Consider the following 16,326-nt stretch of genomic DNA (forward strand, 5'->3'; position numbering starts at 1 on the left):
AAAGGTTCTTTAGATGACAAAATAATCACATGGAATGCAGGGAATTCAAAAGAAAGGCTTGGGTTTCTATTTTCCAGCCCCCACAGAATTAGATTTTATTGCTCGAGCTTCTTAGCCTCTTGGTTTGGCATCTTAACAATAATAGGTGTTTATTATTTGCTTAAAATCTACCAGCCACTCAGCTAAACATTTGGTATACTCTATCATATTTACTGTTCACTGCAACCTTAAGAGTAGTAGGTTATGTCAGAGCAATTTGTTCACCATCACTGTTGGTGATGGGCAATATAGATTTGAATGCAGGAAGTCTGTAGTCAAGTCCCATGCCTTTGGCCACTAGTAAGAAGTCCGTCAGAGTGGAGGAGAGCTTGGAAACCCACCTGCCTGGGTTTCCATCTCAGTTCTGCCACATAAGTTAAGAGACACAGGCAAATCCCTGCATGTCTCTAAGCCTTATAATATGGAACTAACACAGGTTGAATACCCTTGCCCAAAATGCTTGAGACTGAAGTGTTTTTGCATTTTGGTAGGTTTTTTTTTTCAGATTTTGGAATATTTATATATACACAGTAAGATATAGGTCCCAGGTCAAACCAAATATTTCATATATACCTTATACACATAGCCTGAAGAAAATTTTATACAATATTTTTGTTGTCCCTGTGTTTTGACTGTGACTAGGTTGGATATGGAAGTTTCTACTTGTTGCATACTGTCAGCATTTTGGATTTCAGATTTTTGTATTAAGGATGTTCCATTTGTAGTAGTGTTGCGAAGGTGATTAAATGACATTATTCATGAAAGGTTCTTAGTACAATTTCTGACACAAAAAACAATTGAACTAATTTCTATCAGATTTATGAAGATGATAGTATTGAAGGGGGAGCAGTGAAACCACTGTGTTGGAAAAGGCTTGGAGAAAGATGCTCTTGCATGCCCTCTTGGTTAACCTGTAAAGGGACAGAAGGGTGAACTGGCATACACTCAACAATAAACAACTTCTCTGCTCACTGGAACTTGTTTCTCTTGCTGTCTACATATCAAACACTGATGTCTACATTATCCATTATCTTCAGGTTTGGAGATACTGCATTTTTCAAATAATAAAAGAGCTGAAGCTTATATAAGGTCTGGTTAACAGACAGGTTCAAATGCAAACTCACATTTGCTATGATAAACAATTACCCCAAACCCTTGAAGCTCTGACTTGCAACCCAATGTGGAAACAAAACACACAAAAGAGTAGAAACACTGACATCTAGTGACAATGAGATACAAATTTCCTCCCTCCTTCTACCTATCTTCTTTGTCCATCATTCTGTTTTCTTTCTTTTTTTTTTTTTTCAATTTACTTACCCAGCCTCTTAACTAAGATTCAAGATATCAAGTATATACTGATTTTTGGCTCACTATTACATAGCCTTATTTTAAAACAATGTATCCACCATGTATGGAAGTTGATAACAAAGGATGTTTTGTTTTATCCTTTCTGATTTGACTATAAACTACATAAGTTAACATTAAAATGACTATATTAGAAATTTCATGATCATGAAAGTGGTGAGGTGGAAATGCCCATTTGTGCATTTTCAGCCAACATAAACATTTTAGATGTGGCAAGTCACAGAGAAGAATGTGTCCTAGAACACTGAAAAGCAAAAATCAGCCTAGATGTATCTCATTAGTACTTAAAATATGAAAGCCCTGTCATCCTAGCACTTGGGAGGCTGAGGCAGGAGGATTGGGAATGTGAGACCAGCCTGGCTACTCAGTGAGACTCTGTCTCAGAAAAGAAGTATTTAAAAAACAAATAATAGATTATGGAAAAATATAACAAACTCAGTTATGCATGGCACAAATGAATCAATGCTAGTATTTTTCTGATTTTAAAATGTGGAGAAAGAGAAAACCAATTCTCCCTTGTCCTAGATCCATACTTCTTTTCCAGAAGTGAGAACTGCCATGGATTCAATGTCTTGTTAGTCCCTAGTTTTATACCCATGCATGGAAGAAGTGTATAAAACATAGCATCTGATCTTGAATGGCTTCCCACAGCCTCAAAGCTGGCACCTTGTGAGCAGGGGCCTATATTTTCTTTCTCTATCTCATTTTTCAAAATGCTGTATGGGAAAGGAAACTTGTAAAAACCAAACTCCGAACTGAAACTTTTCAAGAATGTACCTAGCAGTTCATTTCATTTTATTTAATTAATTAAAGAAGTAATTTTTTACCAGTACTAGGGTTTGAACTTGGATCCTCATATTTTGTAGGCAGGCACTCTACCATTTGAGCTATGCTGTCAGCCATCTTTACTGCAGGCATTTTTTGAATAAGGTCATGTCATACACACATATATGCCTAGGTGGATCTGGACCATGATCCTCCTATTTATGCTTCCTGTGTAGCTATGATGATAGGTGCATGCTTCCACAGCTGCCTTATTGGTTGAGATGGGATCTCTCTACTGTTTGCTCTGACTGACTTCGATCCCCAATCCTCCAGATCTCCCTCCTGAGTAACTAGGATCACAGGCATAGAATCTACTTTTCTATTATAAGTACCTCTCTTGAAATAATGCTCTGAGTTTTCCTAAGATTAGTAGAAATATTAGAAAAACATTTTCATGATCTTGGGATCTATCAATGATTTCTTAAAACAGAATCAAAACACCACTAATGAAAAAGAAAAAGACTGAAAATGGGACTTAATTAAAATTAAGATGTTCACCGTTGATAGACTCAAAAGACAAGTTGAAGGCTATGAGAAAAATATTTATTACGTATATACAATAAGGAACTTATATCAAGAAAAATACATAGTACACCAGCAAATCGATAAGAAAAAGACTGGCAAGCCAAAAATGGGCAAATGACTTGAATGCAATGAACAAAAATGAATCCAGAAATTACAAATGAGCTTATGAAGATGTGCTCAGCATCAATAATCATCTGCTAAATGTAAATAAAGCAATAATGTGACACCAATACCCCCTGCAAGAGTGGCTACAATGACAAAGACTGATGAAGCCAAGGGCTGACAAGAAGGTGAGCTACTGGGATGCTCTTGCACCTTAACAGGAATATAACTTTGCACAACCACCTCGTGTTTTTGCAGTACCTCCCAGATCTAGATCTACATGTCCTGATGTCCCAATAATTGTACTGCATGTTAAAGCCCACCAATATACGTGCCGAATGGTTCCAGCAATGTTATCTATAAAAGCCAAAAAAACAGCCTAAATGAAAAACAACCATGATCTGAATAAATTATGGTATATTCCAGTGGTAGACTATTTCACAGAAATTATGAAGAAATAATCAGGGTTATACAAAAGAACATGAATGAATCTCCTAGATTTAACTTCAATTGAAATAAGCCAGACACAAAAGAGTGTGGATTGCTCAACTTATATAAAGCGCCAAAGGAGGCATAAGTGGTTTATAGTAATTGATTTCAGAAAAAGAAATAGCTTTGGGAAAAAGTACTGACTGAAGAGAGCTTTCTGGGATGCTAAAATATACTTTATGTTCTAGAAGTTGATATTATACAAATAAATATGCAAAAAATTATTTAGCTGAGCTATACATATAAGGTCTGTAGACTTAAATTTTGATTGAAAGTTATACTTCAATAAATATATTAAAAACTACAAATAAAATAGAATAGCCAAACCTTTTCATTTCTTGTATGTTCTTCTTTCTTCTTTTTTTTTGGTGCTAGGTTTGAACTAGGAACCTCACACTTGCTAGGCAGGCACCCTACCACTTGAGTCACTTCACCTACCCTTTTTGTGTTGGGTATTTTCAGTAGGATATCAAGAACTATTTGCCCCAGCTGGCTTCAAACCACCACCTTCCTGATCCCTGTCTCTTGTATAGCTAGGATTACAGGGGTGAGCCACTAGTGCCTGACTCATGTATTCTGAAAGTCAATTTAAAGCACAGATTGGCATGAATGGGGCTTTGGAAAAAATTCTAAAATATTTCTTCAGGATCAGTCATGAAATAATGATTAAATTAATTCAAACCTGCTAGTGTTAAAAGTGAAAAAAGTTCAATGATCTGAATAGTCCAAACAAAAAGTCAATTATATTTGTTTCTGCTAAGGGATAATTACTCATAATTTTCATGAGAAAATTTTATCTTCCAAGATACAGTCAGCTGTTCTGTTTGTCTTTCAGGGATAGAACATGGGTGGTTTTTAAAATCTTCTATGAAGAAGAAATTACTTTAAGAAGTTATATTACAGATACCTATCATAAAAAAACACATCCAAAGAAATATAAAAAATAAGGGTCTTGAAACAGTAACATTAAGTGACTTCTCCATGGGGTAAAAAAGCAGTCCAGGTTTTAAAAGTATCTATTACCTCCAGGATGGTGGTCACATATTGCAGATCCTGGTTCTTCATTAATTTCTTCATGCTTTTCTTGACCCTGAATACCTTCCTCATCACTGACTGTAGTGCTACAAACACAACCCTTTAAACAATGCAGTTGTCAAGAGTCAGGAAAATCTTTTAATTCAGCAACTGGAAGCCTTGTTTTATGGTTAGCACCTTTAGCCTGCCTAAATGCTCATTTGGCATAGTCTTAGAAGCTGGTCATGTAAAAGGGCCACTGTTGTGAGCTTTCAGCTAATCTTGAAACACAAATACCCAGCATTAACAATGTCCTAATAAAATTCATGTTAGGCTTATATGTCACTTCTTCAAGAACTGTGAGCAATTTTCTGAGTCACATACAGTTATGAACAAATCTTGCTACAAACGTGTGCCAGAGACCGTCTGAGTATTTTACTCTGCTAGATAATTTTTACTTACTCTTTATCTTCATTTAAAATGCCCCAGATTACCTTAGGGCTAAATACTGGAACAGTCTAATATCACTAAGAGTTAACAAGACTTATCTGAGATAGCTCCTATGAGAAAATATGAAGGCTAGACAAGACTTATCTGAGATAGCTCCTATGAGAAAATATGAAGGCTAGACAAGCCTTATCTGAGATAGCTCCTATGAGAAAATATGAAGGCTAGACAAGCGTACCAATGACAAAGTTGGCCTTGGAGGATGACTGTCCATATTGCTGTTCTATGTACTTCGGCTTATACGTCACCATGCCAAACAGACAGTTGAACTGAACAGTGCTGGCACACAAATACAAGACATACACTGGGTTTCCAAAAAGACTCTTCAGTGATGGGAGAAAATCTGCAAGACAAAAACGACGGGGAGCAATTCAGGACAGTGTTATACTCGGTGGAAGATGCAGCTGAAGCATCAGGAGGTAGGTGGCTGGATCCCGCTGTCACAGCGTGAAGGACTGCTCCCAGTGTGGACCACACCCCCCCCACACACACAGGCACACACACACGTGCTCTGGGTATTAAACCAATGACATGGCTTCAATCTGGCTGAGTTCAAACCCAGACACAGGCCCTCACTTCTACAGGTGTTCACTATAGATTATGTGACAGCTGTATGTCAGATGGGAACAGATTCCTCTAAGTGATATGAGTCAACGACAAGGGACAGGAGAATACACTCTCACCAAACAGCTGGGGACCGTAGGCAGGACATCAATGACTTCAGATTTTGGTCTTTATTCTTTAAACTTAGGTCATGGTCACAGGGAAAGAAATACGTAGTTATCTACATTTAATGTTTGCTCCTTAGTATTAAGAGGAGCTTTAGCTTTCTTTCTTCTTATTATGCTACTAAGCAGTTGAAGAATTTCCATGAATTTAAATGCAATATTACTTTAGGGAAAAGAAGGAAATGGGGTATCCAACTTCACGACCATTCATTTCCATGTAGGGAATTCATGAGAACATTTCTGACCTCGCCCACAGTGCATTCACTTCTTTAACGTTAGTGAGAGACACGCATTGATATGTTCCTTACATGGATACAGCTCATCTGGTAAAAGACTAAGAGCCCTGAAGATTCACTCTTTTCTTTTCTGTCCACTCTAATTTATACCAAGCAACAATCTTGGGACGAGGCAAGGGCAGGACTTAACTGAAGGGGTGTGAGACAGCGAAGACATAAGCAAGAAAAGTTATGGAGTCTTTCAGTTGTGAGCTTCAATCAGTTGTCCACGAAGAAAGATGACAGCTTTATCTCCCTTCCTGCTTTTTATATGATCTCTCATTTTTTTTGGAACAAAAAAGCAGAAGAGAGTGGTATTGTTCATAAATCATCTGAAGTCCCAAAAGGGAAATGGAACGTACTTCAAAATCAAGGAGAATTCAACTTACCTCTTGCCATTTCCATTAGTTTTGCTTTTTCTCCATTGGGCATTTGGTAGTTTATAGGATCATCTATAATAAACTTGGATTTCTCTGAGGAGGAATTAGAGTCCTCCCTACTTTGGGGTCTTGGTAGACTCTTGGGTAAACACCAGAAAGGTACAGCTGCAAGGAGACTTATGATTCCTGCTATTACATAACCAAGCCACCAGGCACCGACCCACTGCGGATCTTTTGGGGTAATGGTGATGTGGTCTAAAAGACACAGAGGATGGTTAAGTAGCATATATAACCACACTAAGGCGTTGAATGAGTTACTTTAGACAAAATTTAAATCTTCACATTAACTCCATCACACCATAAGAACGTCTAATGCAGTCATGACATTATTTCTGATCTGAATGTTATCATTACTCTGCTTGTTGAAGGAAAATGGTGTTTCTGGGGAAAGACGCTTCCTTTTCTTGTTCCTTAGATTGATCATGCAAGGTCTAAATGCTGGAGGGGCTTCATCATTTTTGGACTGTGTCCAGTGGGACTCTTAAAAGGAGAAAGGCAACAGGTGAGAGAGAATCAGGAGAGTTCAAAACCCCACATGCTCGCTCCTCCCTGTCATGTCTCTTTCATTTCATTTCATTTCATATTGAATAGCTAAGACTTGATTTGGAGAAAGTTATGCCCTACACCCTCCAATCTAAATCCAAGGTACTTGGTGAGGTTAAATCAGCAGAACTTTGTTTATTAAATGGAGGTTAATCCTTCAGAGCTACTCTAGGTCTGAAGCAAGATTTTTATACGTAAATAAAATTCATCATAAAAATTCTTCTTTTCTTTTCTTTGTTTAGGTGGTTCTGGGGATTGAAATCAGGGTCTTGTGCTTGCTAGGCAGGTGCTCTACCACTTGAGCCACATCTCCAGTTGTGTCTGCTTTGGTTTAATTTTCAGATAGGGTCTCACTTTTACCCAGGGACAGCCTTGGTCAGCAATCCTCCTACCTATGCCACCTGTGTAGATGAGGCTATAGGTAACACCATCTTGTCTAAACTCTTTTTTTTCCCTGGCGTTTTGAGGCAGGGCCTCACCTTTATAGCCTTGAACTAATAGTCATCCCACTTTGCATCTCAAGAAAAACTTGACTTTTTACATCATTTCTCCATTGAAAACTGTGACTAGTTGTTGGCTCTTGCTGGTTTCAAGTGTGCCAATATTTATTACAGTTACATTAATTGATAATGTACTTGAAAACTTGCCAAAAGTAGTGCCTAGCATCTCTCTCTCTCTCTCTCTCTCTCTCTCTCTCTCTCTTTCTCTTTCTCCCTCAAATCTTATTAAACAATTTTTTTTAAATTTTCTGTATAGGAACCTATAAAGTATGTCTCTGTACTCTACTTCCATCACACTTGAGAGGATCCTCTTGATAAGTCAGTTCAACATCATTGCATTACACTTGGTAAAATGTGATTTCTACTTCATCACTGCATGTTCATTGTTCCCCTTAACAATCTTCCTCTGTATCAGTCATCTCAAATATCTATAGGTAATCTATAGTTTATTCATCTACAACTTATATTTCATTTTATATTGATATCCATACTTACCTCTATCTCATCTATATCTTATGTCTTATACCATACGTGTGCACACATATATATTTATATATCTTATCTATTATCAGTCTCTGTGGTTCAATTTTAAACTTTATAAAGCCAAGGAATTCAATTATTTCATTCACTGTTATAGACTAGCACCAGGGATAGAGTAAATGTGAAAGAACATTGAGAGGGTAATAAATAAATAAATAAATAAATAAAAGCTTTGGAACATGTATTGCAGTTTTTTTCAATTAAAAAAGACAAGAATTTTGCATTCTGTTTTAACATACAATGACTTCAACATGCAATGCCAGTTTTGTTTTGTTTTTTTTTTTGCAAAATCTTGTTTTCTTATTTTTACTTGCTTTTTGTCTTTTTTAAAAAATGAAAACAATAGACTAATACCATCCATTTCTAACAGGTGTATCTCACAGAAATAGAAACAAACTAATAGATCTGGGAGAATCAGCCACCTACATCCCATTTGTTCCCTATACAACTAATCTCCCGGAAGGAAAGCCAGTCTTGCTGTAAGATGGCTCCACCTAAGAAAAATTTGTTTAATAAGGAATTGAGGGAGAAAGAGAGAGAGAGAGAGAGAGAGAGAGAGAGAGAGAGAGAGAGAGAGAGAGAGAGAGAGAGATGCTAGGCACTACTTTTGGCAAGTTTTCAAGTACATTATCAGTTGATGTAACTGTAATAAATGTTGACACACCTGAAACCAGCAAGAGCCAACAAGTAGTCACAGTTTTCAATCTTAACCATGCTGGAATACATCTGAACTGGCCAACCAGAAGTGGAAAAGGATACATCTTAGTTACAACAAACCACGGCTCATCCACCTAATCACCACCTACTTTTCATATTTCACTTCTTAATGCATGTGATGACTAGATCAATACACTTTCCATGGATTATTCTCTTTTCATGAAAGAGCACCTCCCTTTCATTTTCATGAAAGGCAATTTGATATCTTCTACACCATCCCCATTAGAAAAAAACTATAAAAACTAAAATGAATGAATAAATAAAAATAAACCCCCTTACCTAGCTTCACAAAGCCAATGTCAACATACAGTCTGGCACATAATGAACCTAGCAGAAAGCCAAAAATTGGTCCTATAATTGCAACCGTCTGCACACATCCTGTGCCGAAAGGAGAAAAAAAAAAAAAAGGAATGAGGAAGAAAGAAAAAGAAAAAAAAAAGCTGTCATTTTTGTCTTTATAAAAATAAATTTTTAAACAAAAAAATGCAAGTGAGAGCATTAGTATCTACCAGTGTTCCAACTTCTAGCTTGAGTGTGTTTAATTTGTCAGTTTTTCAATTTCACTAAAACAGGAAATAAATCCTTCTCTGCTCTGGGAAAAGAATGAACACTTTCGATACAATAACTAACTCTTATTTAGGCAGTGACACCAAGACTATGAAGAACTTAATTTCCTGAAATGGAGCAAACTTTAGTTCCTAGAATTAGGATGACCTCTATTAAAAATTAGAATTTGACTAATTTTGATAGTCTTCCAAAAATATTTTAGGGCCAGTTAAGGATGAATTCTGTCTCAACATTAAGTTATTTCTTCCACCTTAGTGAAAATGTGCATTCAGTTGCTCAGAGGTTCTGTGGGACCATTCTGTTTTGAACTCAGGGTCTTGCACTTTAAGACAAGTGTTTGCCACTTGAGTCACATGTCCAACCCTTTTTGCTTTAGTCATTTTTCAGATAGGGACTTACGTTTCTTGCTCAGGCTGGCCTTGGACCACGTTCCTCCTACCTACATCTTCTATGTAGCTGGGATTACAAGTGTGCACCATAACACGCACCTTGTACTTTGCCATAGGGGCCCACTAATTTTTTGCCTGGGCTGGCCTCCCGTCATGATCCTTCCCATCTCTGCCTCCCTACTAGCCAAGATTCAGGTGTGAGACACTGAGAGGCCATTTGTGAGAGCATACCTCTGCAGGTCACTGGAGACATCTAGTAGAGGAACAAGGAACATGCTTTCTGGAGCGCTCAAGGGCAACGGTCATGGGGTACTGGAGCAGACTGCATCAAGACACCATTTCTAGCAACCAAAAGGGTAGCCCTTCCCTGCAAGCTCTCTCCTATTTGGCTTTGAAGAGATCAAAACACACATATTCCTGGGAGATTAAATCAACAGGAGGAGTCAATAGTTATCTTGTCCTTTACAGAGCAGAAGAGAGTACAAAGAGAGAGAGAGAGCTGGCTCTAAACTCTTGGAGAGGAAAGGAACTCCTGGCCACAGCATTTCCTCTAGTGCTCAAGGGGACTGCCTAGTGCACAGGACACAGCTTTTGTCATAACTCCAGTTCCTGATTTATGCTGCAGTTTTGTGTAAGAGCGAGAGTCCTGTTGTTAATTACAGCCTGTTTAGTTGTTAAGAAGACTAGTTTGCAGTTCTGCAATACATAGCTAGGGAAAGCCTCTGTGGTAGACATAGGTATAACTGCTACTTAAGCTTCCTTAAATCTTGCCCTCTGCTCCTAAAGGCTGTGCCTTGAAAATATCAAATCAATTGATGCAGAGAACAAGTCTTAGTCACCCCTGTACCTCTAGTTTCCAGCTTAATTCCAGGTCATTAAGAGGCATCCTACAGGTGGGGGAAGGTGGACCAAACAATGTATACATATGTGAGTAAATGTAAAAATGATAAAATTTTTAAAAATGCAAATTAAAAAAAAGCATCCTATAGATGTTGCTTAGATGCATCTGAGTCTGAGCGTGAGCCTTTGTTCCATTATTTGGGGTTTTGCGACTTTAGCTGCTGGTTAATCTCTGGGACCTGTTCCAGAGGTGGGTTAGCCATGGGACTTGCTCCCATCCTCTTTTTTTACCCATTGTTACCTGTTGTTGAGATCCAAGAATTACTTGTTACCTATTCCTCATAGGGAAAAAGATGCTTAAAATAATCAGGGATTACAGAATGGAAAACAGTTCCTAGGGTTTAGGAAGTGATTTCATAAAATTGTAATACTGAAATGCTTCTTTGGTACATTTACCCTACTAAAAATAATCTATGAACTCTGAAGGCCACAGAGATAGTTTCACAAGCTCCTATGTCAGTACAGTTGAGCCCACAGCTGTTTTGTTTTAATATAATGTTCTTTCCCTAATGCAATAGATCCTTCTGGCTTATGAGGTGTCTTCGTCATCCGGATCCTAAGTGTGTAGTTCAGAAATGCGTTAGCTGAATAAAGGAGTGGGGAATGAGGTAACGAACCTTCCACACCTCATTCAGTACAGAATGGAAGTGAGCTGGTGGACATTACCAATATAGAAGGCAGCATTGTCTTCGCTGGCAAAGTCGTCCAGGTAGGCCAGGCCCAGAGGCTGGATGGGAGCCTCTCCTAATCCACGAAGAAGGTTTCCCAAAAACACATAAACCCACATGGAGGAGCTGGTATCTCCCTCACATTCTTGAAAACAAAGCAAACAATTGGATTAAAAGTAAATGATTCATATCAAAGTTAAATATTTATTCTGCATTGCTATGATTTGCTCTAAAATGGAATCCAATGCAAAAGTGAAATCGCCAATACTAATTTGAAAGGAGTTTGGATAAGTTCAGAAGGTGTTTTGTGACTTCAGTATTTTACACAGATAAATCCCACAGACTCTTGGCCAAGGAACTCTATTACCTCTTGTTCTTGCTCCCTTTCCTTCTTATTTTCTCTCTTCTTTTTTATTTTGTGCCTATACTGAGCAGTTTGAATACCTATATTCCAATAACATTAATATCCTATCTGGGGCAAAACAAATTTCGAACAAAAGTTATCTCATCTTAATTTTTAAGACTTTTCTGTTTTTCAGCAAAAATCACAAGAACTTTTATGGTTGACCATAAAGGGATTTTTATAGGTATGCTACTCTAAGACTGGGTAGGATTGTCTACACTTAGACTTCTTTGTTAGTGATTAACCATTTTTAGGACTGTAGAAAACATTCATATAAAAATTTTATGCAATAAATTCTTTAACAGAATAACTTCCAGCCAAAAGAACTTTTGGGGATATCTTTAGAGTACAATTCAAAGCTAACAATTTTAAATATTTTTTCATGTGCCATGTCATAATAAGGCCATGTAATATAGGATAATCACCTTTGTATCATAAGTGAAAAATAAGTTTACAGAGTTTAGCCTTTCTAGCAAATTGATGTTCACTGTCTCTAGTAATGCCCACATCTGCAAGCTGCCTCCGTGTCTGTGTGGGTTAACTGGTTTTCAGGCATTTGAAAATTGAATCCTCTCAACCCTTTGAGTGAGCAAACACAGGGACCAGATGACAGGGGACTGTTAATGCCAGGAGCCCCCTGCTACAACTGACCCTTAACTATTATATAAGCTCCCTGGAATGTAAGCAACTCCTGAGAAAACGCATGGTGGTCAGGAACAAACTGAGATTGAGTTTTAGCCATTCTGATGGAAAGGAGTTGGACATAAAGTAATTAGGAGGAAAATTATATTTTGCTCATATCCAGGCAATGCACTGAGATTTCTGCGTGTTAAATTAGTTTTACTCAACATTATGAAGGCCATCTTATTTGGAATCACTGGATGATTTTCCTGGTCATCCTAATGTTCTTTTCTGCAAGAGCTGATCATCTGTACACTTTCTTAGGAACTCATCATATATTGCTTTAGATTCGTGGAATTTTTATGGTACTACAATATCTCCATTTAAATAATAAAACTCTTGAGGGTAAAAATCATACTTTTGTCCGTACTGAAAGCATATGTGAAGGTTAAAATAAAGTTTTCTTAGTCAAGTCAAACAGAGAAAATCATCTCACCATCACTTAATTTGGTTTGCGGCCTTTCCACATCTGAGATTGGTAATTGAGTTCTTGGCTGTAGGATACACGGGGAGATGCTGAGAGTAGAACTGGAGAAGGATGAATCCTTCTCATACCTGTACCTGTTGAAACAGAATGTTTTCCTCACGATAGACTCACTTAACACCAGGCTAAAAACATGCAGTCTGCACGGCTCACTAGCTGATCTGGTTGAGTTTGTAGCTATCTCTGAATGTGAATCACCAAGCAAACCAGCACATAACAACAGCTTACTACAGAGAAGTCCGCTTCATAGAACACAACAGCAAGAATTAGTCCTAGGGGCTCATTTTAATATATGATAATGTCTATAAATCACCTATTCCCTTAGTGAAAAATTACCAACTCCTGTTAAAAATCATGACTAGCTCTGAGGCAGAGAAAAATCAGTAATAGCTTATGCTCATTAGTACACTGTAATTTATTTATTTATGGATTACAGTACTAGGGTTTAAACTTAGGGCCTACACCTTGAGCTACTCAACCAGTCCTTTTTTTGTGATAGGTTTTTTCAAGATATGGTCTGGTGAACTGTTTGCCTGCACTAGTTTTGAACCTTGATCCTTTTGATCTCTGCCTCCTGAGTAGCTAGAATTACAGGCATGAGCCACCGATGCCTTGCAGCTTACTGTAGTTGTAAATTTAATAACACTAGAAGGCTGAGTCTAGACAATGAGTACATGGGACTTTTGAGAAATTTATCTAGATGGCATCCTCCTTTTTTTTTTGGAATATAGGTATTAATCTGGCTGCAAGTTATTTTTGATTCTACCCTTTCCTTAATTTATTTCTTTCTTTCTTCCTTCTTTCCTTCCTTCCTTCCTTCCTTCCTTCCTTCCTTCCTTCCTTCCTTCCTTCCTTCCTTCCTTCCCTTTCCCTCTCTCTCTCTTTTTTGTACTGGGGATTAAACTCAGGGTTTCATGCTTGCTAAGCAAGCACTGTACCACACTAGTTTGTTTAAGCTAGGATCTCACTATGTTTTGCCCAAGCTGCCCTCAAAGAGCAAACTGAGATCTCCCCATCTCTTCTCCCAAGTAATTGGGATTGGACTTGTGAAATGGCTCAAGCAGTAAGAGCACCTACCTTGATAAACAGCTGAGACTATAGGCACAAGCCACTATGTCCAGCCCTCTTTCCCGTGTTTCTAGGGTTATGATGGCCCCAGGGTCCAAGCGCCAGTGCTTAATGGTAGAACTATGGTCATGCTGTTTGTAACCTCCCAGCCCCACCATTCTACTTGTCCCTTATAAGCCAGGACCTCTGCTGCATTTTCATCCTCAGGAAAGAGGTACATAGCAAAAAGACATCAGGACACTATCTGGATTCTCAATCTGTACAGCTACTTTGTAACTAAAGGCTAATAATCCCAGTAATGCAGGTAAGATACTAATGACAAAACCTGTTTATTCAGCATAGCGAGGAAAAGATATACTGAGTTAAAGCATCAGTTGCTGAGCAGAGTATTTTATATTTGTTTGGCATCTATTCACCAGTAGGTTCATGGACTTCACTGAAAAGTAAGAAGATCTTTGCGGGCATGTTTTTATATGAATATTTGAGGGAAGAGGTTCACAGTTTTGTTTGTTTGCTTTCCGGTGCTGGGGATAGAACCTAGGGTCTCCTGCATGCTAGGCTATATAATCAAAATAGGTCAAGAGGCACTTACAGAAGATAACTGTTTTCAATTCCTAACTATGCAGGAAAGCATTTATCGTTGAAATCATGGTAAATAAATGGACTCTTACATAAGTACCACTTTCCTTACTAGTATCTATGACAACCAAAAAAATTAACTTCTTTTGTAAAATAAGTGTTGTTGATGTGGTCTGTGTCTACTGAGGCTTCACTGGATGATGAGACAAAGAAGTGATGGAAGAGGGGTCCAAAAGTGCAAATGCTTTTAAATTTGGGCTTCAGTCCTGACCCACACTCAAATTCTGACTAAGTGCATGAAATCCTACATTAACCTATTCCACTCCTCGCTTCCAACTGTCCACCAGAGCCAACTTTCCAAGCAGTAGTCAGTTTGAGCCTTTAAAGACCTTAAGGAGGGAAGATAGGAAAGACTAATAGAGAGGGTGCATTTAATCAAAGTCCAGTATATTCATTTATGGAAATACCACTATGGAGCCCCTTTGTGCAGGTAATATACACTAATAAAACAGCAACAGGTTGCAGAAACACACCTTAGAAATCACCACACCTTTATAATTTACCAAACTTTCCAAATAGATAACTCTAACTAACAATAATTTAACTTCCTGTAAGATGGTATGATCTTTAAAAGAGCAGTTTTAAAGAAGTTTCAATAATTTATAAGACAATTAAAGTACATCCAGAAATTACCATGCAGCTACTTAAAACTGTAATTTAATTTAATTAAATGTAATTCAATAAAATACATACATTAAGTGAATAAAAAGTTTACACCGTATATATCCCATATATTTGTGCCTATGTATATATATTATATATATATGTAAATACACATATATTGGATATTATCTCCAATAGTACCTGACAAGTAGCAGATACCAAATAATGAATAAACAAATACATCCTGCAGTTTATACAAGTTGGTGTTTGAGTGTCTAAGTCTTTATATCTTTGGATCCTTTATCAGCGTTAGCCTGGCTGGCTGTCTCCCTCAGATGTTTTGTACTGATATCCTATATTTCACATTAACCTCAGGTAATAAAATTATTAATCTGAATATAACACCTTTAAGGCAAAGCCATTGCTAATTATTGATTAAAACACACTGCTTGATTAACTAAGGAAGATTAATAAGAATACACAATAATAATAACACAGCTGCTACTTAGGTCAGGAATCTTGAAAAGCATTTTTTCTTATTTACTATTTGCAAAAACATTAGGTATTATTCTTAATACCTACATTAAGACATAGACATTGAGGTTTAGAAATATTGAGTAATATAATCTAACATTTATGGTCTGTAGCAGTCACTCACGACCCATTTGACATTTGCCAAATGTTAATTTCTTTTCATGTAAATATTTTGCCTCCACAGCTGAGTGAAAGCATTTGAATCAAACTATATGAATATTTTTTAATCTTGTTGACATCGACACACACATTAACAAGATCATCATTTTTATAGATTACTATCACTAGTCAAATCATAAAATTATTCTGAAATTTTCTCCAAAACAAATATAATAAGCATAAAATTATCATGGATTAAGGGTCAATTTAAATGCTGAATTTAAGAATAAAATGGAGAAATGCAGCTATGGGCGAGGCTAGGAAAAGATGCTTTAGACTTACCGGTCCATGAAAAATTGGGGCAGCGCAATGAACAGTGTCCCCACTCCCATGACCAGGCACCCTGCTCCAATTATTTTTGGCCTGTGAAGTTTGGCTCCAAAGTAGCTAACAAATGTTATAATCAAGAGATTCCCTTTGGGGGAAAGAATAAAGAATTCTTAAGTTAGAAAACTTAGACAAGAGTCAACAGGACAATTAAATGAACCAAAGTCCATAGCAGGTTAAACCATGTTTCATTTTGACTAAATCCTATCCCAACCTTTTCCCACACCATTTACCTCTTTCCTTTCATCTGAGATGACTGTTGAGATTGTCCTTATACTCATGACCTCAGTCACCT

General features: G+C 37.4%; 1 protein-coding gene across 5 annotated transcripts in view; it reads right to left on the bottom strand.

The window, feature by feature from the left end:
- Slco1c1 (solute carrier organic anion transporter family member 1C1) overlaps positions 1-16,326 on the bottom strand; it is a 48,306-nt gene that overhangs the window by 19,598 nt on the left and 12,382 nt on the right. For all 5 annotated transcript variants that reach the window (XM_074075930.1, XM_074075931.1, XM_020157331.2 and 2 more), the window contains 6 exons: positions 15,987-16,119; positions 12,654-12,778; positions 11,132-11,278; positions 8,889-8,987; positions 6,259-6,504; positions 5,045-5,209 (listed from right to left, as the gene is read on the bottom strand). In XM_074075930.1, the coding sequence (XP_073932031.1) occupies positions 5,045-5,209; positions 6,259-6,504; positions 8,889-8,987; positions 11,132-11,278; positions 12,654-12,778; positions 15,987-16,036 (832 nt within the window). In that variant the 5' untranslated portion in view covers positions 16,037-16,119. The remainder of the gene's footprint in view (positions 1-5,044; positions 5,210-6,258; positions 6,505-8,888; positions 8,988-11,131; positions 11,279-12,653; positions 12,779-15,986; positions 16,120-16,326) is intronic.

The sequence above is a fragment of the Castor canadensis genome, chromosome 6 (genome assembly GCF_047511655.1).
Source record: "Castor canadensis chromosome 6, mCasCan1.hap1v2, whole genome shotgun sequence".
NCBI classification, from domain to species: Eukaryota; Metazoa; Chordata; class Mammalia; order Rodentia; family Castoridae; genus Castor; species Castor canadensis.